At 51.0% G+C, this 14,757-nt stretch overlaps 1 protein-coding gene across 1 annotated transcript in view; it reads right to left on the bottom strand.

Moving 5' to 3' along the window:
* The window catches only part of MAP4K2 (mitogen-activated protein kinase kinase kinase kinase 2), a gene marked incomplete at its 5' end in the record, with an annotated part of 36,738 nt that overhangs the window by 2,037 nt on the left and 19,944 nt on the right, over positions 1–14,757 (bottom strand). Inside the window, 18 exons of the mRNA XM_079956563.1 lie at positions 799–854; positions 2,277–2,347; positions 2,804–2,890; positions 3,015–3,083; positions 5,211–5,382; positions 5,532–5,635; positions 7,271–7,329; positions 7,689–7,812; positions 8,066–8,126; positions 9,210–9,289; positions 9,378–9,462; positions 9,651–9,692; positions 10,160–10,272; positions 12,497–12,668; positions 12,764–12,800; positions 13,504–13,542; positions 13,895–13,938; positions 14,446–14,504. Of these exons, the coding sequence (XP_079812689.1) occupies positions 799–854; positions 2,277–2,347; positions 2,804–2,890; positions 3,015–3,083; positions 5,211–5,382; positions 5,532–5,635; positions 7,271–7,329; positions 7,689–7,812; positions 8,066–8,126; positions 9,210–9,289; positions 9,378–9,462; positions 9,651–9,692; positions 10,160–10,272; positions 12,497–12,668; positions 12,764–12,800; positions 13,504–13,542; positions 13,895–13,938; positions 14,446–14,504 (1,474 nt within the window). The remainder of the gene's footprint in view (positions 1–798; positions 855–2,276; positions 2,348–2,803; positions 2,891–3,014; positions 3,084–5,210; positions 5,383–5,531; positions 5,636–7,270; positions 7,330–7,688; positions 7,813–8,065; positions 8,127–9,209; positions 9,290–9,377; positions 9,463–9,650; positions 9,693–10,159; positions 10,273–12,496; positions 12,669–12,763; positions 12,801–13,503; positions 13,543–13,894; positions 13,939–14,445; positions 14,505–14,757) is intronic.

Here is a 14,757-nt window from a genome sequence, read left to right as displayed (position 1 = left end):
CCCACAGGCACAGCTAGGGCGATGGCAAGAAGTACCCCAGGAATGGGCAGGGACTTTGCTGCTCTTTGAGAGGGAAGGTGGGATATAAATTTTAAAACTATTTTTAAAATCACAGGGAGGAAGGAAAGCTTTCAGTGCACTCCAGTCGAGAAACTGGCCTGTTTGCTTGCAACACTAGCTGGTTTTAGCTGTTCTTTTATCTGTAAGCTTCCTGTCATGGAAAAGGTGGTTTATAAATAAATATATAACAACCACCACGCTGAACAGGGAAATGCCCTTACCATGCATATCTGAGTATTGGGCTTCCCTGCTCCGCAACCTCCTTTCCTCCCTCCTCTGCAGTGAACAGGAGGATGAGGAAGACTCCAGCAAAACTGAGTCTTCTTTTTTGCAAAATCCTGGTTTGTCATTCCATTTGAACCAGAGATTGTGGATAAAAGCAAACGCCAGCCGTGGTCAAAGCAAGCCAAGACAAGGTCCAACCATGCGTTGTTTGACAAAACCAGAGCTCGTTTCCAACCACAACCTGTGGTTCAAACAGAACTACAGGAGGCTGCAAAACTAAACTCTGCTGGAGTCCTGGCTGCACCAGAAAGAGGAAGGGAGAGGCGGAGAAAGGCTGTTCCAGCTCCTCTACAGAGCACCAGGCTGCAGTTTGGTGTGGCTTGTGAACACACGCACTCAGCCAAAAAGCAACGTATGTGGATCAGAGGGGACACTGAATTCAATGTGACATGGCAACAGGAAGGTGGGAAATGGAGAAATGTTGAGGTTTCCTCCTCAGAGGCATTTCCTCACCTGTGAGCTCCCAAGACCCGGAACACTCTGGACTCATCCGTCACCTCCTGCGTCACCTGTTACAGAAGGAAGGGACAGCTGAGTGGGAAATCCCCATGTCAGATGCCACATTTCTCAAACCCATAATACCCTTTAACTTCTTAAAAAAGGAAAAAGAATTAACCCACTGCTCCTATTAATTACCTCACATTTTCTCCTCTGTTAATGATGATGATTAAAATTAACTGTATTTATATTCCACCCATCTTCCAAGGAGCTCAGGGTTGCTGCACATAATCCCCAGCCCACCACTTTATCCTCACAACCACCTCCTATGAGAACCAATGGTGGCCTCAAAGCCATCCAAGTGGGTTTCATGGCTGAGTGAGGATTTGAACCCAGACCTGCCCATCTCTAGTCCAACAAACCACTAAGCCAGTGTTTCCCAACCTTTGGTCTCCAGCTGTTTTTGGACTACAACTCCCATCATCCCTAGCTAGCAAGACCAGTGGTCAGGGATGATGGGAATTGTAGTCCAAAAACAGCTGGAGACCAGAGGCTGGGAAACACTGCACTAAGCCATGCAGCAGAAAGGCACCACTTAAACCATGAAAGGTGGAGGTCAGAGATAGGAAGATGCCTTATACTGCATCAGACTGTTAGTCCATTTAGCTCAGTCTGGTCCCACACTGGCAGCATTCCAGGGTTTGACCTGGGATGTGTTGCATGCAAAGGAAATGCTCTGCCACTGAGCTAAGGACCCTCCTGAATGGGTGGGTATGTTAGGATTTTTATCTATCCGAGCTGCTCCAGCGAGTGGTACTGTTGTAATGTGTTTTGTATACATCATGTGAGTGTCTGAGAGAGCGTGAGACAGGAAGTCTGAGTTGAAGTACTGTTGGAAGTTAGTTTCACTTCTGAAAGTGTTGCTGTTCTGTACTGGTGCTCAAAGAGCACAGACATGCTGATGGATTCTTTGTACATATAGACTATAAAATAAAGTAGTTTTAGAACTACGATTGACTTTCTTCTGCAATGACATGCCAGAAGACGAGCGTGCTCCTCTCAGGAGGGAGGGGTCGCTTATCACCAGCCTCTCTGGACTGAGGGTAATTTACAGCCAAGGAGGACCACCGGAGAGACGCCCAGGAGTCTTGGGAAGTTGGCGGCCTTCCCGGGCGTGTTTCCAACAGGGTATACATAGAATTGTAGAATTGGAAGGGACCACAAGGATCATCTAGTGCAACCCCCTGCAATGCTGGAATCTTTGGTCTAATGTGGGGCTCAAACCCACAACCCTGAGATTAAGAGTCTGATGCTCTACCAGCTGAGCTATCCTCTGTATGTCAAATGTCACAGACGGAAGGCACACAGTCCAGGAAAAATAGCACCTCACCACCGCCCAACGGAGCTTAACTCGTGTTTTCTCTGATGGTCCTGTTGTCAGGCTGGTGGTTTGATGCCCACAGGCCCCTCTGCCCCAGGCTGGCCGGACTCACCTCACTGGATTCCAGGCTTCGGCCTTGCATGCCGTGTTTCCAGAAGGCCAGGACACTGTCCTGAAGGCACACTGCAAGAATGGGGAGACCACAAGTGAGCAAACAGGCCCCCCTCAGAGGTTGGCTGTCACAGCAAGAGCCTTTTAACTCAGGAAGCAGGAACCCCACCTCCCAAATCCGATACAGTGGTACCTCTGGTTGCAAACGAGATCCGTTCCGGAGGCCCATTCACAACCTGAAAGGAATGCAACCCATGTCTGTGTGTGCGCGGGTTGCGATTCGCCACTTCTGCGCGTGCGTGTGACGTCATTTTGCACATCTGCGCATGCGCGTGCGGCTGAACCCAGAAGTAACCCTTTCCGGTACTTCCGGGTCTCTGCAGGACGCAACCTGAAAATGCTCAACCTAAAGTAAACGTAACATGAGGTATGACTATACTGCCAGAGGGAAGGCACTTGAGGAGCCACAACCCGTTTGGGAGGCCTCAAACCCCACCCAACACACCCCACCCAGGTACCCTCACCTACCAATGGTCTCGATAGGGAAGTGGAACGTGAGTTCTGGAGGAAGAGCTCCCTGAGGGGCGCCGTGGAGGTTCACCACCCTCACACAACCTGAGGGAACGAGAGAAGGAGGGGCAGCGTTGGCCAAAGGGCAAAGAGGCAAGCGAGGGGAGGGGCAGGCAGACCGCGGGGAGACCAAGGCCAAGGGAGCAGGTCAAACTGGGGAAAGACTTACGCTCAAAGCACACCAGGACAGTGTCTCGGTCCATCTGCGTCACGTGGCTGGCCATGACCAAGGGCCGACCTGCAAGGAGAGAGGCATGGGAGGCTAGTCTAGGGCTGGCCCTGGCAGCAGGGGCAGGGGAAGCTGGGGGCCACACTCAGAGGAATGGGCGGAGGAGCAAGAGGGGCGAGATGTCAGTGGGAAAAGAGGAGGTGGTTGGCATGCAGACTGCCCCAGGCTCAGTCCCCAGTGACCTCTCCTTACAGGACAGGGAATATCATGAAACCATGAAGAGCCACTGATGCAGCAATGGATCTGACTCAGCATAAGGCGGTTTCCTATGTTCCTTTTTTTTTGCCAATTATTTTTTATTGCTTTTCAAAAAAAATTAATGAATTTAACATCACATTAATTCAAATTCAATACAAATTTAAAAGTGACTTCCCACCCTCATTAGCTGCTCAATATTAAATACGTTTCCAAATCCCATTTCAAAAATGATACTTTAGCATTTTATCTTTGATTCCCCCCCCCCATCAATTTTCTTCCTCTTCATTACCAATCGGCTGTTCATTTCTGGTTCCTGCTAGACTATAACATATTCCCTAATGTCAAGAAGAGTTACTCTTCACTTTGTCAGCACACAAATCCTTACTTTTAAATCAGTAATCCCCCCCATTAAAATCAGTCTCTCCTGCTATTTTCCATACCCCAACATTTGACTGGTCCTAATAAACACAGACTGCGTTCCTATTCAGTTCAGTCCCTTGTTCGGAAGCATGAGGACTAGAATCTTATTTTCTTTTTAGGGAAAGGGCAGACCAGCTCAGTAGTAGAGCATCTGGCTTGCATGCAGAAGCTCCCAAGGCTCAGTCCCCATTGGCAGCTCCTTGTAGGGCCTAAAACCTTGGACAGCTCCTGCTATAGACACTGCAGGCAATATTGAGTCACATGGAAGATTCTCTTTATATGGCAGCTTTTGCTGGCAGCTGGGTCACCTCCTGAGCCATGGGCCTTGGCAGCTGCCGGGCAATGCAATCTCTGGCACCAGTCCAGCCAGCTGCCGTCCAGCCAATTTGCCTTTGACCACCCATTGTCAAATCTGCCTCGCAGAAGTGAACTCTTCACATGCATCCTGGGTGATCCTGGGCCTGTCGTCATCTCTCAGCCTAACCCACCTCACAGGGTTGTTGTGAGGTTGGAAGGGGAACCATGTCTGCTGCCCTGAGCTCTTTAGTGGAAAGTCAAGATTAAAAACAATTTTATTCAACACACACAAAAAATTCTAATCGCAAACTTAGTTGGGGAGGTGCCAACAGGGTCACCATGCTCGGATGAAAGCTGAGGGGGTATGCAGAAGTACAAAACAACTTTTTAAAAAGCCAGAGGAGGCAAACCCCATACAGCCCTGAGCGTAGTCAATGGTTTCCAGGAGCCATTAAATGCTGAATGTGTGTTAGAAATGGAAAAGGTGGGGTTGGGTGGGGGCATTAGGCCTGCTTGAGACTCCAACAACTTCTCTTCTCCAGGGGACTGCCCTGGAACCTTAGTGGCTGGAACCTTAAACAGGATCATTCCCGATAGAGGAGCCAGGATATCCTCCAACATTTGGGGTTGGGTCCATTGTAACAACAAACCACTCAGGCCTATGGGGCGCATCTGTGGCAGAGATTATTTTATTTTATTATGTGTTTGTTTATTCCTGCACACCTGGCTTTTGTCCTTCGCCCTTCCTTAAGAAAAAAAATATGTAAGAAGAGTCCTGTAGGATCTGGCCAATGGGGCTCCCATCTAGTCTAGCATCCTATTCTAACAGCAGCCAACCAGACGCCTGCACAGTGGACGGTCGGGTTGCGAACGTGATCCGTGTGGGATGCACGTTTGCAACCAGCAGCATTGACAACCTGCATCTGCGCAGGTTGCGATTCGGCGCATGTGCAACTGCCAAAACCCGGAAGTAACCTGTTCCGGTACTTCTGGGATTCGGCGGTCCGTAACCCAAAAAACACAACCTGAAGCATCTGTAACCCAAGGTATGACTGTATTGGGAAACCCACAAGCAGGATTGAGCCCAAGAGCTGTCTGCCTTCCTGTGGGTTCCTTCAAAAGGGGAGCAGAGGGGGGAGGCCTAACAGCATTAAGCAGCAGCTCTTAAAGGGGCCGTGCCCCACCCCTCCCTGACTCCATGCCAGTTTCCCTCTCTCTTACCTGAAGGGCTTGAGGTGCTGAGGCCAGTGCTGAGGGAGAGGGTGCTGAAATGCAGCTCCGCCCCTGGCTGGTCGGTGCCGGTGACCCCCAAGCACACTTGCGGGTATTCCTCCGTCTCCACAACCAGCAGCTCAAAGAGGGTCAGGGGGACGGGCAGCGTCACAGAGACGTGCTGGAGAGGAGAGAGAGGATGCAGGAACCAGGTCTGACGCTGCCCAACCATGCCCTCCTGCCTGCTCCCTTGGGTGCTCTTTGGAAGGCCAGGGGGGAGGGTCCCTCCTCCCATCCTGCGCCCCCATTCCTGGCCCTGCACCCACTTACCTTCAGCAGCATGAACTTCTGCAAAGGCTCGTACCACTGCAGGAGGGCCAGGCTGGAGGGGAGTGCAGCGCAGAGGAAGGTACTACCAGAGTAAGGATTTCGCACTGAAATACAGAAGAAAGGGGGGTGTCAACCTCCCCAAAGTCCCCCCAGCCCCCAGAAGAGCCTCCTGCTGCCTCTTCGGTCAAGGCCTCCTGCCCAACAGGAGAAAAGGGGTTTGCTTCTCTTGGCGCCTCTCCCTGTCTCTTGAGAAAAACTAATTCAGAGTGCAATTCTCTGTCCTTTCAAGAAGAAATGTGGCAGAGCATGGTATAGCTGAGCAGCTCAGAGACTGGGCTGTGGGCAAGGAAGTTGCTGTACCATGTTGTGGGTTGAGCCTGTTGTCATGCCCTCTACACTTGGGCACATAGGCAGTGCCATTTTAGCAGTGTGTTTATCTTTCAAAATAAAACAGCTGCATTTTAATTTGCGCTGAAACACTGCCCCGCTTGCGTTATTAAGTTCAGCGAACAAAAAGCCTTCCGGTTTAACATGTTGTGTGAAGGGCTCTCCATGTTCACGCAGGCTCCAAAAGGCTGCAAAATTGCAGCTGGTTGCATGTGACTGTTGCTGGGCCTGCAACAATGCTGCTCTGAATCTGGAAGGCACAACGCCCCACAATTCCTCCAGGGCATAATTTGGCCGAATTTCACTCACATATGGTCTTGGGCTTTTCACTGGGCTTGTTTTTTAGGGAAATGCAAGTGAGTGGTGGGGAAAGCTGCAAATTTGACTGCTAAAGGGCTTCTGGGGGAGGCATTGATTACTATTTTCTCATCATGCCGTGTTTCTCATCAAATTCCGCACACCCACAAGAGTCACCCCATTTTCTTTTTCCAATGGATGAGGAAGCCATTAATCACCCACTTCCCCCTTTCAGCGCGGCTTAGTCCAATTCCACCCAACTGCATTTCTCAAAAAAGCACAACACTACGGGAGGCTGGCATAACACAGGGCTACAACGTCGCCTCCACCATGTGTGCGCAAGTGGGTTTTCATTTGTATTGGCCAGGTCATTTTTTAAATGTATACAAGCTGTCACACACTTCCACCACCCTCCCTTTGGCCATGAAATAAGACCAGAGTTCAAAAGCTGCTCCCTTTTTGGCTTTGGGGTGGGGAATACTGGTGTGACCCAAATATCAGTCAAATTTTGAATATCTACTTCTCCACCGAACATCACGGGGTTGTTGTGAGGGGAGGAAGAAAATCACACTGAGATCCAGTGCTGTGGGCCTTCTGGTGGTTCCCTCACTGTGAGAAGCCAAGTTACAGGGAACCAGGCAGAGGGCCTTCCCGGTAGTGGCACCCGCCCTGTGGAACGCCCTCCCTCCAGATGTCAAAGAGAAGAACAACTACCAGACTTTTAGAAGACATCTGAAGGCAGCCCTGTTTAGGGAACTTTTTAATGTTTAATAGACTATTGTATTTTAATATTCTGTTAGAAGCCGCCCAGAGTGGCTGGGAAATACCTATATTATTATTATTATTATTATTATTATTATTATTATACATGTGACTTCATGAGCTCCTTGGAGGAAAGCTGGGATATAAATAGAATAAAAACTGTAAGTTATACTTCATCTCTCTCCCTCTCCCCCTCATCTCCTCCACCCTCCACATCCCCAAAACTCCTCTTTCCCTCACACAGCCACCAACTGTCATTTCCCAACAGGCCTGCCCCTCTCCAGGAAACTCACCTACACGGCACTTCAAGCATCCTTTGGTGTCAGCTATCTTGGCTGAGAGGGCAAACTTCCTGTCAAGAGAAAGGAACAGCTTTAGGCCTGGGGGTGTGTGTGGTGGGGGGAGAATTTCACCAGGCTAGAGCCAAGGAGGAGAGGGTCCTCCCCGCCAATTCCTTGCTCCCATGGGTCCTCTGCCTGCCCAGCATCTTTCCCGGGACCCCACAGCCAACCCTTCCCAGCTTCAGTTCCAGTCGCAAGCAGCTTCCTGGAAAGCAGCTTGGAGAAATCAGCCATACTTCCAACACTTGGATCGGATATGGGGGGGGGGGGAGAAGCGAATTTACTACTCTCCTCTCTTTGAAGTGGGGCAGGGGGCAGGGGGCAGGGGACAGGGGGCAGGGGGGGTCCCTTCCTTCCTGCCTCTCCCCACCTGGGGATGATCCGCTCTGTCAGCCGGTTGGTGGCGATGGAGAGGGGGACCTGCCGCTTCTGCAGCTGGCGCCGCTGCTCAAAGAGACCCACAAGGTTGTGGGAAGAGAGCTGGGAGGACTTCCCTGCAAAGGCAGAAGCGGGAAAATCGGGAGGATCATTTGCCGGAGCAAAATGGAAGTTTAAGCAGGTGCCCTTTTTTTATATTCAGAGACCTTCTGGACTCTTCAATCCTATAGCCATGCACCCGATTGCCCCTCTAAACCCAACGTGTGGAGCTCACCCCCAGTCCCCTTAAATCGACCCCGATACGTATGGGCAAGGCAAAAAGAGGGGAAATGAGGGGGGGTGGTTCTAGCTCTGTCTCTGGACACTCACCAGCTAAGGTCAGTAGCACATTGTTCATACAGTAGAGCCAAGAGCACCTGTGTGGAAGGAGCTGGGGGAGGGGAGCAGGCGGGGGGCGGGGGGGCGGGATGAATGGCACAAAGCAAGAGAGAGAGGGAGAAGTGGCGAGAGAGAGATCAGTCGCTTGTTGGGCCATCTCTGCATTTTCATGGCATGAAACGAGTGTGTCCAAGTTAGATACAAGGAACTTAATGAAGACTGAATAGTGTTTATATATAGAGATATTTTAAAGGAGCCAGCAAAAACAATATAAAATTTCAATGATTATAAGAAAAGAGCTTGTAGGGATAAGAAACCTCAGCATCTTGACAGATACTCTCGTGGGCATCTCAGAGCGATGAATGAAAGGGCCTCCTGAGTTGACCACCACCAAACGCACCCACCCACCTGCCCTTCCTGTTGCGATCCACGGGGGATGTCCACCTCTGGTGGTGGTCATGCTAAAGGCCCAAGCAAGGAGAGGCCAGAAGTTCCTAGTTCCCCTGGCAGGCAGGGCAAGGGTCAAGTGAGGGCTTAGCTTTGCCCCAGACCTGCCACTCCACATTCTGAAGCTCCTTGTCTGAGTTCTCCTTCTTTCACCCCAGAGCTTTCCTCACAAAAACCCGCTCTTTAAACCTGAACCACAACAAACAGCAACTTGGGTTTTCCATGGATTGCTGTTTGCTCCAAGTCAGCGGTAAAGAGCAGGTTTTTTTGTGGGGGAAGCTCTGGAGCAAATATAAGAGCATTTGGAAACAAAGCTGTGAAGCATGGGTCATGCCTGGAAAGGGCAGAGGGAAGGTAGCTCTTGGCCCTTTGGAGGAAGATCAAGACAGCTGCAAATCAGGACCATGGATAGCACCACTGCAGCTGAGGCGCTGCATCCATGTTGCCTCAGCCAGCAGCCCCTTGACCAATGCCTTCCACTGAGCATTGGTGCTGAGCAGAGTTGTTTTTTTGCTGGCACCTCTCAATTTCTAACTGGGTAATTTGGCATCATTTTAATGTCAGGTGATAAGACAGGTGTGCAGGCCCAAACGTGGTCCCACGGGGTGTGTGGAAACAAGGATCCGCCCCTGCTTCCCGTGGTGTTGAGAACCCTCCACCCCAGCTCCTCCCTCTCCAGGATCCTCACCTTCTCCATCGTGTCCTCATGGAGCTCATGGAGATTGAGTGTGTAGATGCCTTCTTCAGCTCCCACCACTAGGTAGAGATCTATGGGGGGGGGGAGAAGAGGGAGAGGTCAAATTACCATCTGCCAATCACTGGTGCCAAGGTTCCACAGGAAACATGTGGGTTCTACCTCGTGTTTCTGGGTGGATCCATGTTGTAGCCGAGTTGATTTTCAGCGGACAGCCGTTGAAGACTTTGGAGAAACAGGCCCCCATCTTGGAAAAGAGAAGATACAGAAAGCTGTAGAGGGGAGCAGACAGGGGAGTTGGAGACCCACTTCCAGGGCTCCTGTACTGAGACCTACAAAATTCCTTTACTGTGAACCCCCTGCCCCACCCCACTCTCCTGGCCCCAATTTGCTGATACATGTACCACCCTCCCCTGCCCAGTGAAGAGGACTTACGTGGACTTTTGGAGTGGGAGGCAACCCATGACACAGCAGCCTCTGCAAGAGAGGAGGGGTCAAGAAGAGGTGGGGGAAGTCACCAGAGAAAGAAAGAAAGAAAGAAAGAAAGAAAGAAAGAAAGAAAGAGTGTAGTTATTTGAAGATGCCAACATATTGGGTTAACTCCAGACCCCTTCCCCTCAATAGGATTGCAACCTTCAACCCCGTAACTGTAACAGGTGGGGTGGAACACTCCTCATGAGAAACAGGAGCATTGGGGGCTTTTTCACAAGAGTGTCAAAGAGCCAATCCAGACATGTCCTGCTACTCCCCAAGCCCCACCTTTCCCTCTTACTACACCCCACAAATATTTGGAGGGGGAACCCAGCAGCCCATCTTGCAGTTAGGTCGTGTTCCTTATGACCACTGTTTCCTCCTCCAGAAACAGGCTTTAACAGTTGCTCTGATCCCAGGCTTCCTTGCGTGGAGATTTTGGGGTGCTTCTGTCCCCACCCGCCCCCACTTACAGTGGCCTCTTCCTTCCTCTTCATGGTAGCCCACTCTGTGGAAAGGAGCGAGTCCACAGGCTTGGGGGAGCCTGTCCGTGAGGTATCTGAAGGATCGCTCAGATCTGCATTGTCTGTGGGGGAAAGACAAGCACTGGCACAAATTAAAAGATTTAAGAAGGGGTCAGAATTGGAGCCCCTCTTCTGTTGGATTCCACTAGCCCACTAGCCCACCCAACTGCACAGATGCCATCCTGGATGGCTGCTTAACCCTTTCCCTGCCAAGCCCCCTCCCATTACCCCGTTTCTGTACCGGCTTGGTTTTAATTGCCAACCATTTCATTTTATCTACTCCGCTCCCTGCTGCCAGATTTGCTTTCTTTCTACTATGCCGTTTTATTGCATGGTTTTATCTTTTTACTGTATGTAATTTATTGGTTAATCAGATTTGATTCTTAGCTGCCATGAAGCCTTGTGTTGTTGTTTTTTTAAAAAAAAACTAGGATACAAATCCATTTAAAAAAATACATGCAATAAAGCCCCCAGCTTTGACCCCCAACAGCAGCAACCTGCTAAGCATCCTTTAGGAATCCTGTAAAAGGGCGAGGTGACGCAGGTGGCACTGTGGGTTAAAGCCTCAGCGCCTAGGACTTGCCGATCGAAAGGTCGGCGGTTGGAATCCCTGCGGCGGGGTGCGCTCCCGCTGCTCGGTCCCAGCGCCTGCCAACCTAGCAGTTCGAAAGCACCTCCGGGTGCAAGTAGATAAATAGGGACCGCTTACCAGCGGGAAGGTAAACGGTGTTTCCGTGTGTGACTCTGGCTCGCCAGAGCAGCGATGTCACGCTGGCCACGTGACCCGGAAGTGTCTCCGGACAGCGCTGGCCCCTGGCCTCTTAAGTGAGATGGGCGCACAACCCCAGAGTCTGTCAAGACTGGCCCGTATGGGCAGGGGTACCTTTACCTTTACCTTTAAAAGGGCGAGGGGAGCAGCCGCAGAAAACAATGCATTTTTAAAAGGGTGGTAGGGAAAGAGTTAAACACTACTATTGCCCCTCAAAAAAAACACATACATTCACTGCCTCTCCTCCTCCTCTCAGAATTATGGCTTCTGGAGCTGCTTTTAATTAAAAAACACACCCAAAACATTTGGGTGTGTGATGCGCCGGAATGCAGAAGCAAAATAGGAAGCTGAAATCCAGGTCTGTGTTTAACATCCTGCCGTGGGTGTCATGGAACTTTCTGGAGGCGAGCAAGGAAGAAGTGGGCAAGCAGAGGGTGATAGGAAGCTTCTGCCCCACTTGGCTCCCATTCTGGCCATAGAAGAGGAGCAGAAGGCCCCATTCCCCCACACCCCAGGCCTTCACATCTCTAGCTCAGAGGCTAGTAGCCTGTTTTTCCATGTTCGCTGCAGATGACAGAATGAGCAGTCTGGTATTATTATTATTTTTTTAAAAGTCTCTGGTTAATAACTACCTTTAGTGGCTTTATTTACTATAGCAGAAAAACAAGTGGCGGGGGAGAGGGAATCTACCTGTGGCACCTAACAAAGCAATCCTACGCATGTTCACACACAAGTAAGTTCCACCAGGAGTAATCAAGCATTCATAGGATTGCAGCCTATTTGATCTTAGGAGGCTGTGACGAAGCAGGGTTTAATCCTTATTGCCACCCTAAGTTATTGTCACCTGAGGCTTCAGAGCCCCAGATTAAACCCTGTTTCACAGCTGGTCTTGCAAAGGCTGAATTCATTCAAACGGAGCATAATTCAAGATGGTGTGAAAATTCAGTACCTGGAAGAATCCCAGCTTTCAAGGAGGTGAAAAAGCAGGGAACAAGTTTCTGCTCAAGGTGCCTAATATATGCTTGACAGCATGTGGGCGATTCCTGGTGAAATATCACAAGGGGCTGAATAAGATATCCAGTGAGGAAGAGGTGCAGCTTCCCCTTTCCTGCACTGGCAAAACCTAGAATGAATCATGTAGAATGAGGAGAAGTGGCTCCATTTCCATCATTTATACGTGTCACAGACTTTGGCTTTCCTCGGTGCAAAACCTGAGCCACTTTGGGCAAATTTGGGCTCCAGGCATCGGAAAACGGGATAAACTAGATAGCCCTTTGGTGAAGAACCAACTGAGCTCAGAAGAAACCAGCTTGCACCAGAAGCCGGTTCTGTGCACAGGGCCTATTGGCCAGCGCTTGTACCATCTCCATCCCCGCTCACCAGCGTGCTTTCTCACAGCTCTTTTCTGTGGATTTCCGCTTTCAGAACACAAATCCCCTCTCCTAGAAGGGGGAAGACTCCAAACCCATTTGGAGTTTGCGTTCTCCGCAACCCACGTGGCTCCACTTCTTCCTCACCTGGCAGGCTCTGGCTCCTCTGACACTCGGGGGCTGGGAAGTCGAGGCCCTCCTCGAGCTCCCAGGGAGCCTTATAGGCCAGCTCCAGGTTGAGAAAATCCCACAGGGGCCCCCTCTTGATCGTGCTCATGTCCCCCTCCCCAGTGCTGCTGGGCCGCTGTTCCTCATGGACCTGAATAAAGCAAGGGAAAGGGCTTCTTAGTGGGGGAGACTGAGGGGGGTGGTTGAGGGGGGGGTAATGGGATAGATGCAATGAAGAAACAATACCTTTTCTGTGGTGCCTGCTGGGCGAATGGTGAGGCTCCTGCAGGAGACAAAGGACTCATAAGAACAGAAAGGGGGGTATTGCATTGAAAGGGGAATATTTGGGGCTCGGTTTGAGCCCACACAGACCAGGACTTGGCTCCAGAACCTAATTGCCAAAGCTCCACAATAAGCAAAGAACAGAGTGCCTGAGCATGTGCAGGGAGACTCGTTCTTCAGTTGCCAGCCTAAATGCAGTGGCGTAGCATGGGTTGTAAGCACCCGGGGCAAGGCAAGTAATTTGCGCCCCCTAACCCGCACGCCTGGCACCCCCCCCCCCACAGTGGGCGGTGACCCGGTGGCTCGGATCTGATTCGCACAGCCAGCACAGCAGTGAGAGAGAGTGAATAAGCCAGTTAGGGGCAGAGAGCTGCGAGTGCGAGCGCACCCCCCCCCCAGATGTTGCGCCCGGTGCGGCCGGCCCCCCCTGCACCCCCCACGCTACGCCACTGCCTAAATGCATTGGCAGTCAGGGCAGGGGAAGTTAAAAACTTCACAGTAGAGAGGGGACTGAGTTTGCCTATCTAGAGCTGGAGTGCCAGAGCCGTAGGATGGGGCCTGGCTGGAAGGGCAGCTCCACCTATTCTGTCTCTGCCTGCTGGAGCTGAGACAATAACAGAGGGCCAGAGGCATACAAAGAGCCTGAAGTCATATAAAGGCAGCAGCTCCCAAAGTTCTCCTCCACCTCCCAAGCATCAGCATACCTCTCCTCTAGTGCTTCTTCCACCGACTGAAGGAGGCTCCTAAAGAGGAAAAAACAGCACCAAAAGTACCATCAGGAAATCTCACACCTGTGCAGCAGTCCTGCCTCCTTCCTCCCCTGCAACAGCTATGTTAACCTCATTTTTAACTTCCTAAATTCCACCCCCTTCCTTGTAGGAAGGTGGCCCTTTTTCTGGTTGTCCCCTTAATAGCAGCAAAGCAGGCAGAATTCAACAGGCCCTGCTTTCCCCATCTCTGCTGGGGAAGAAAAAGCGGCTGCTCTCAAGCTCTTCCTCCCAGCGAGAAGGGAAAAGTGGCCATCCTGTTTCACAAAGGTGGGGAGGGATGAGAAACAGGGGCTCCCACCCACCTCCCATCTCCCAGGCTCCTTACTCTCCATCTCCTAAGACCATCCAGTTCTCCTCTTCCTCCTCCTTCTGCAAAACACACAAAAAGTACTGTTAAATCTTAAGGCTAGAATAATTTGATGCACACACTCCTCCAAAATACCCAGTGAAAGAAGGAACAGGGAGCGAGCAATGGCGGTGGCGGCGGCAAGTGGGCGTGCGTTTGACAAGAAGCATCTTACCTTCTGAGGGCCTGGAAAGTCACAAATGGTCAAGAGAAGGCAATATCGGGCGAGGTGAGCCAATCACCCAGCTGGGATAGCTCAGCTGGTAGAGAATGAGACTCATAATCTCAGGGTTGTGGGTTCAAGCCTGCATATTCCTGCATTTGAGGGGGTTGGACTAGGTGACCCGTGTGGTGCCTTCCAGCTGTATGATTCGATGGATGAATTTTACCCCCCCGCCCCCGTCAGAATTTCAGTTGTGAATTTCCCTCCCCAAACGCGCCCTGAAGCCAAAGCAAGCAATCCACTCATTCTTTTGCCCCTCCGAAACATACACACACACACACACACACACATTGACTGACATTCTTACCAGACTGCACCAAGGCTCTGTTTCTTTCCTCAGTGGGGGCCCAAATTTGACCTGATTAACTATAAAAGAACAAACATCAGTCATTTTGCTCAGAAGCAGGGCTTCCCCACCACCACCAAGGCCCAAATGGCTTCATGCCATTCACCCAAGAAAACACTCCCTATACCCTGCCTTCAAAGGCCACTGGAGGGCAAAGGGGGGCTGCAAGATACCCCATAGGAGCTCAAGACGTGGGGAGGGGGACAGAGGTGTTTTCCAGACCTCCTAGAAGGCAGGCTGCTGATGCTTACTGGGAGGGAGAGGGTGGCACAG

This window comes from Podarcis cretensis (assembly GCF_951804945.1).
Source record: "Podarcis cretensis genome assembly, chromosome: 16".
Lineage (NCBI taxonomy): Eukaryota > Metazoa > Chordata > Lepidosauria > Squamata > Lacertidae > Podarcis > Podarcis cretensis.
Note: the sequence above shows the minus strand (reverse complement) of the source record. Positions and strands in the feature narration are given on the sequence as shown.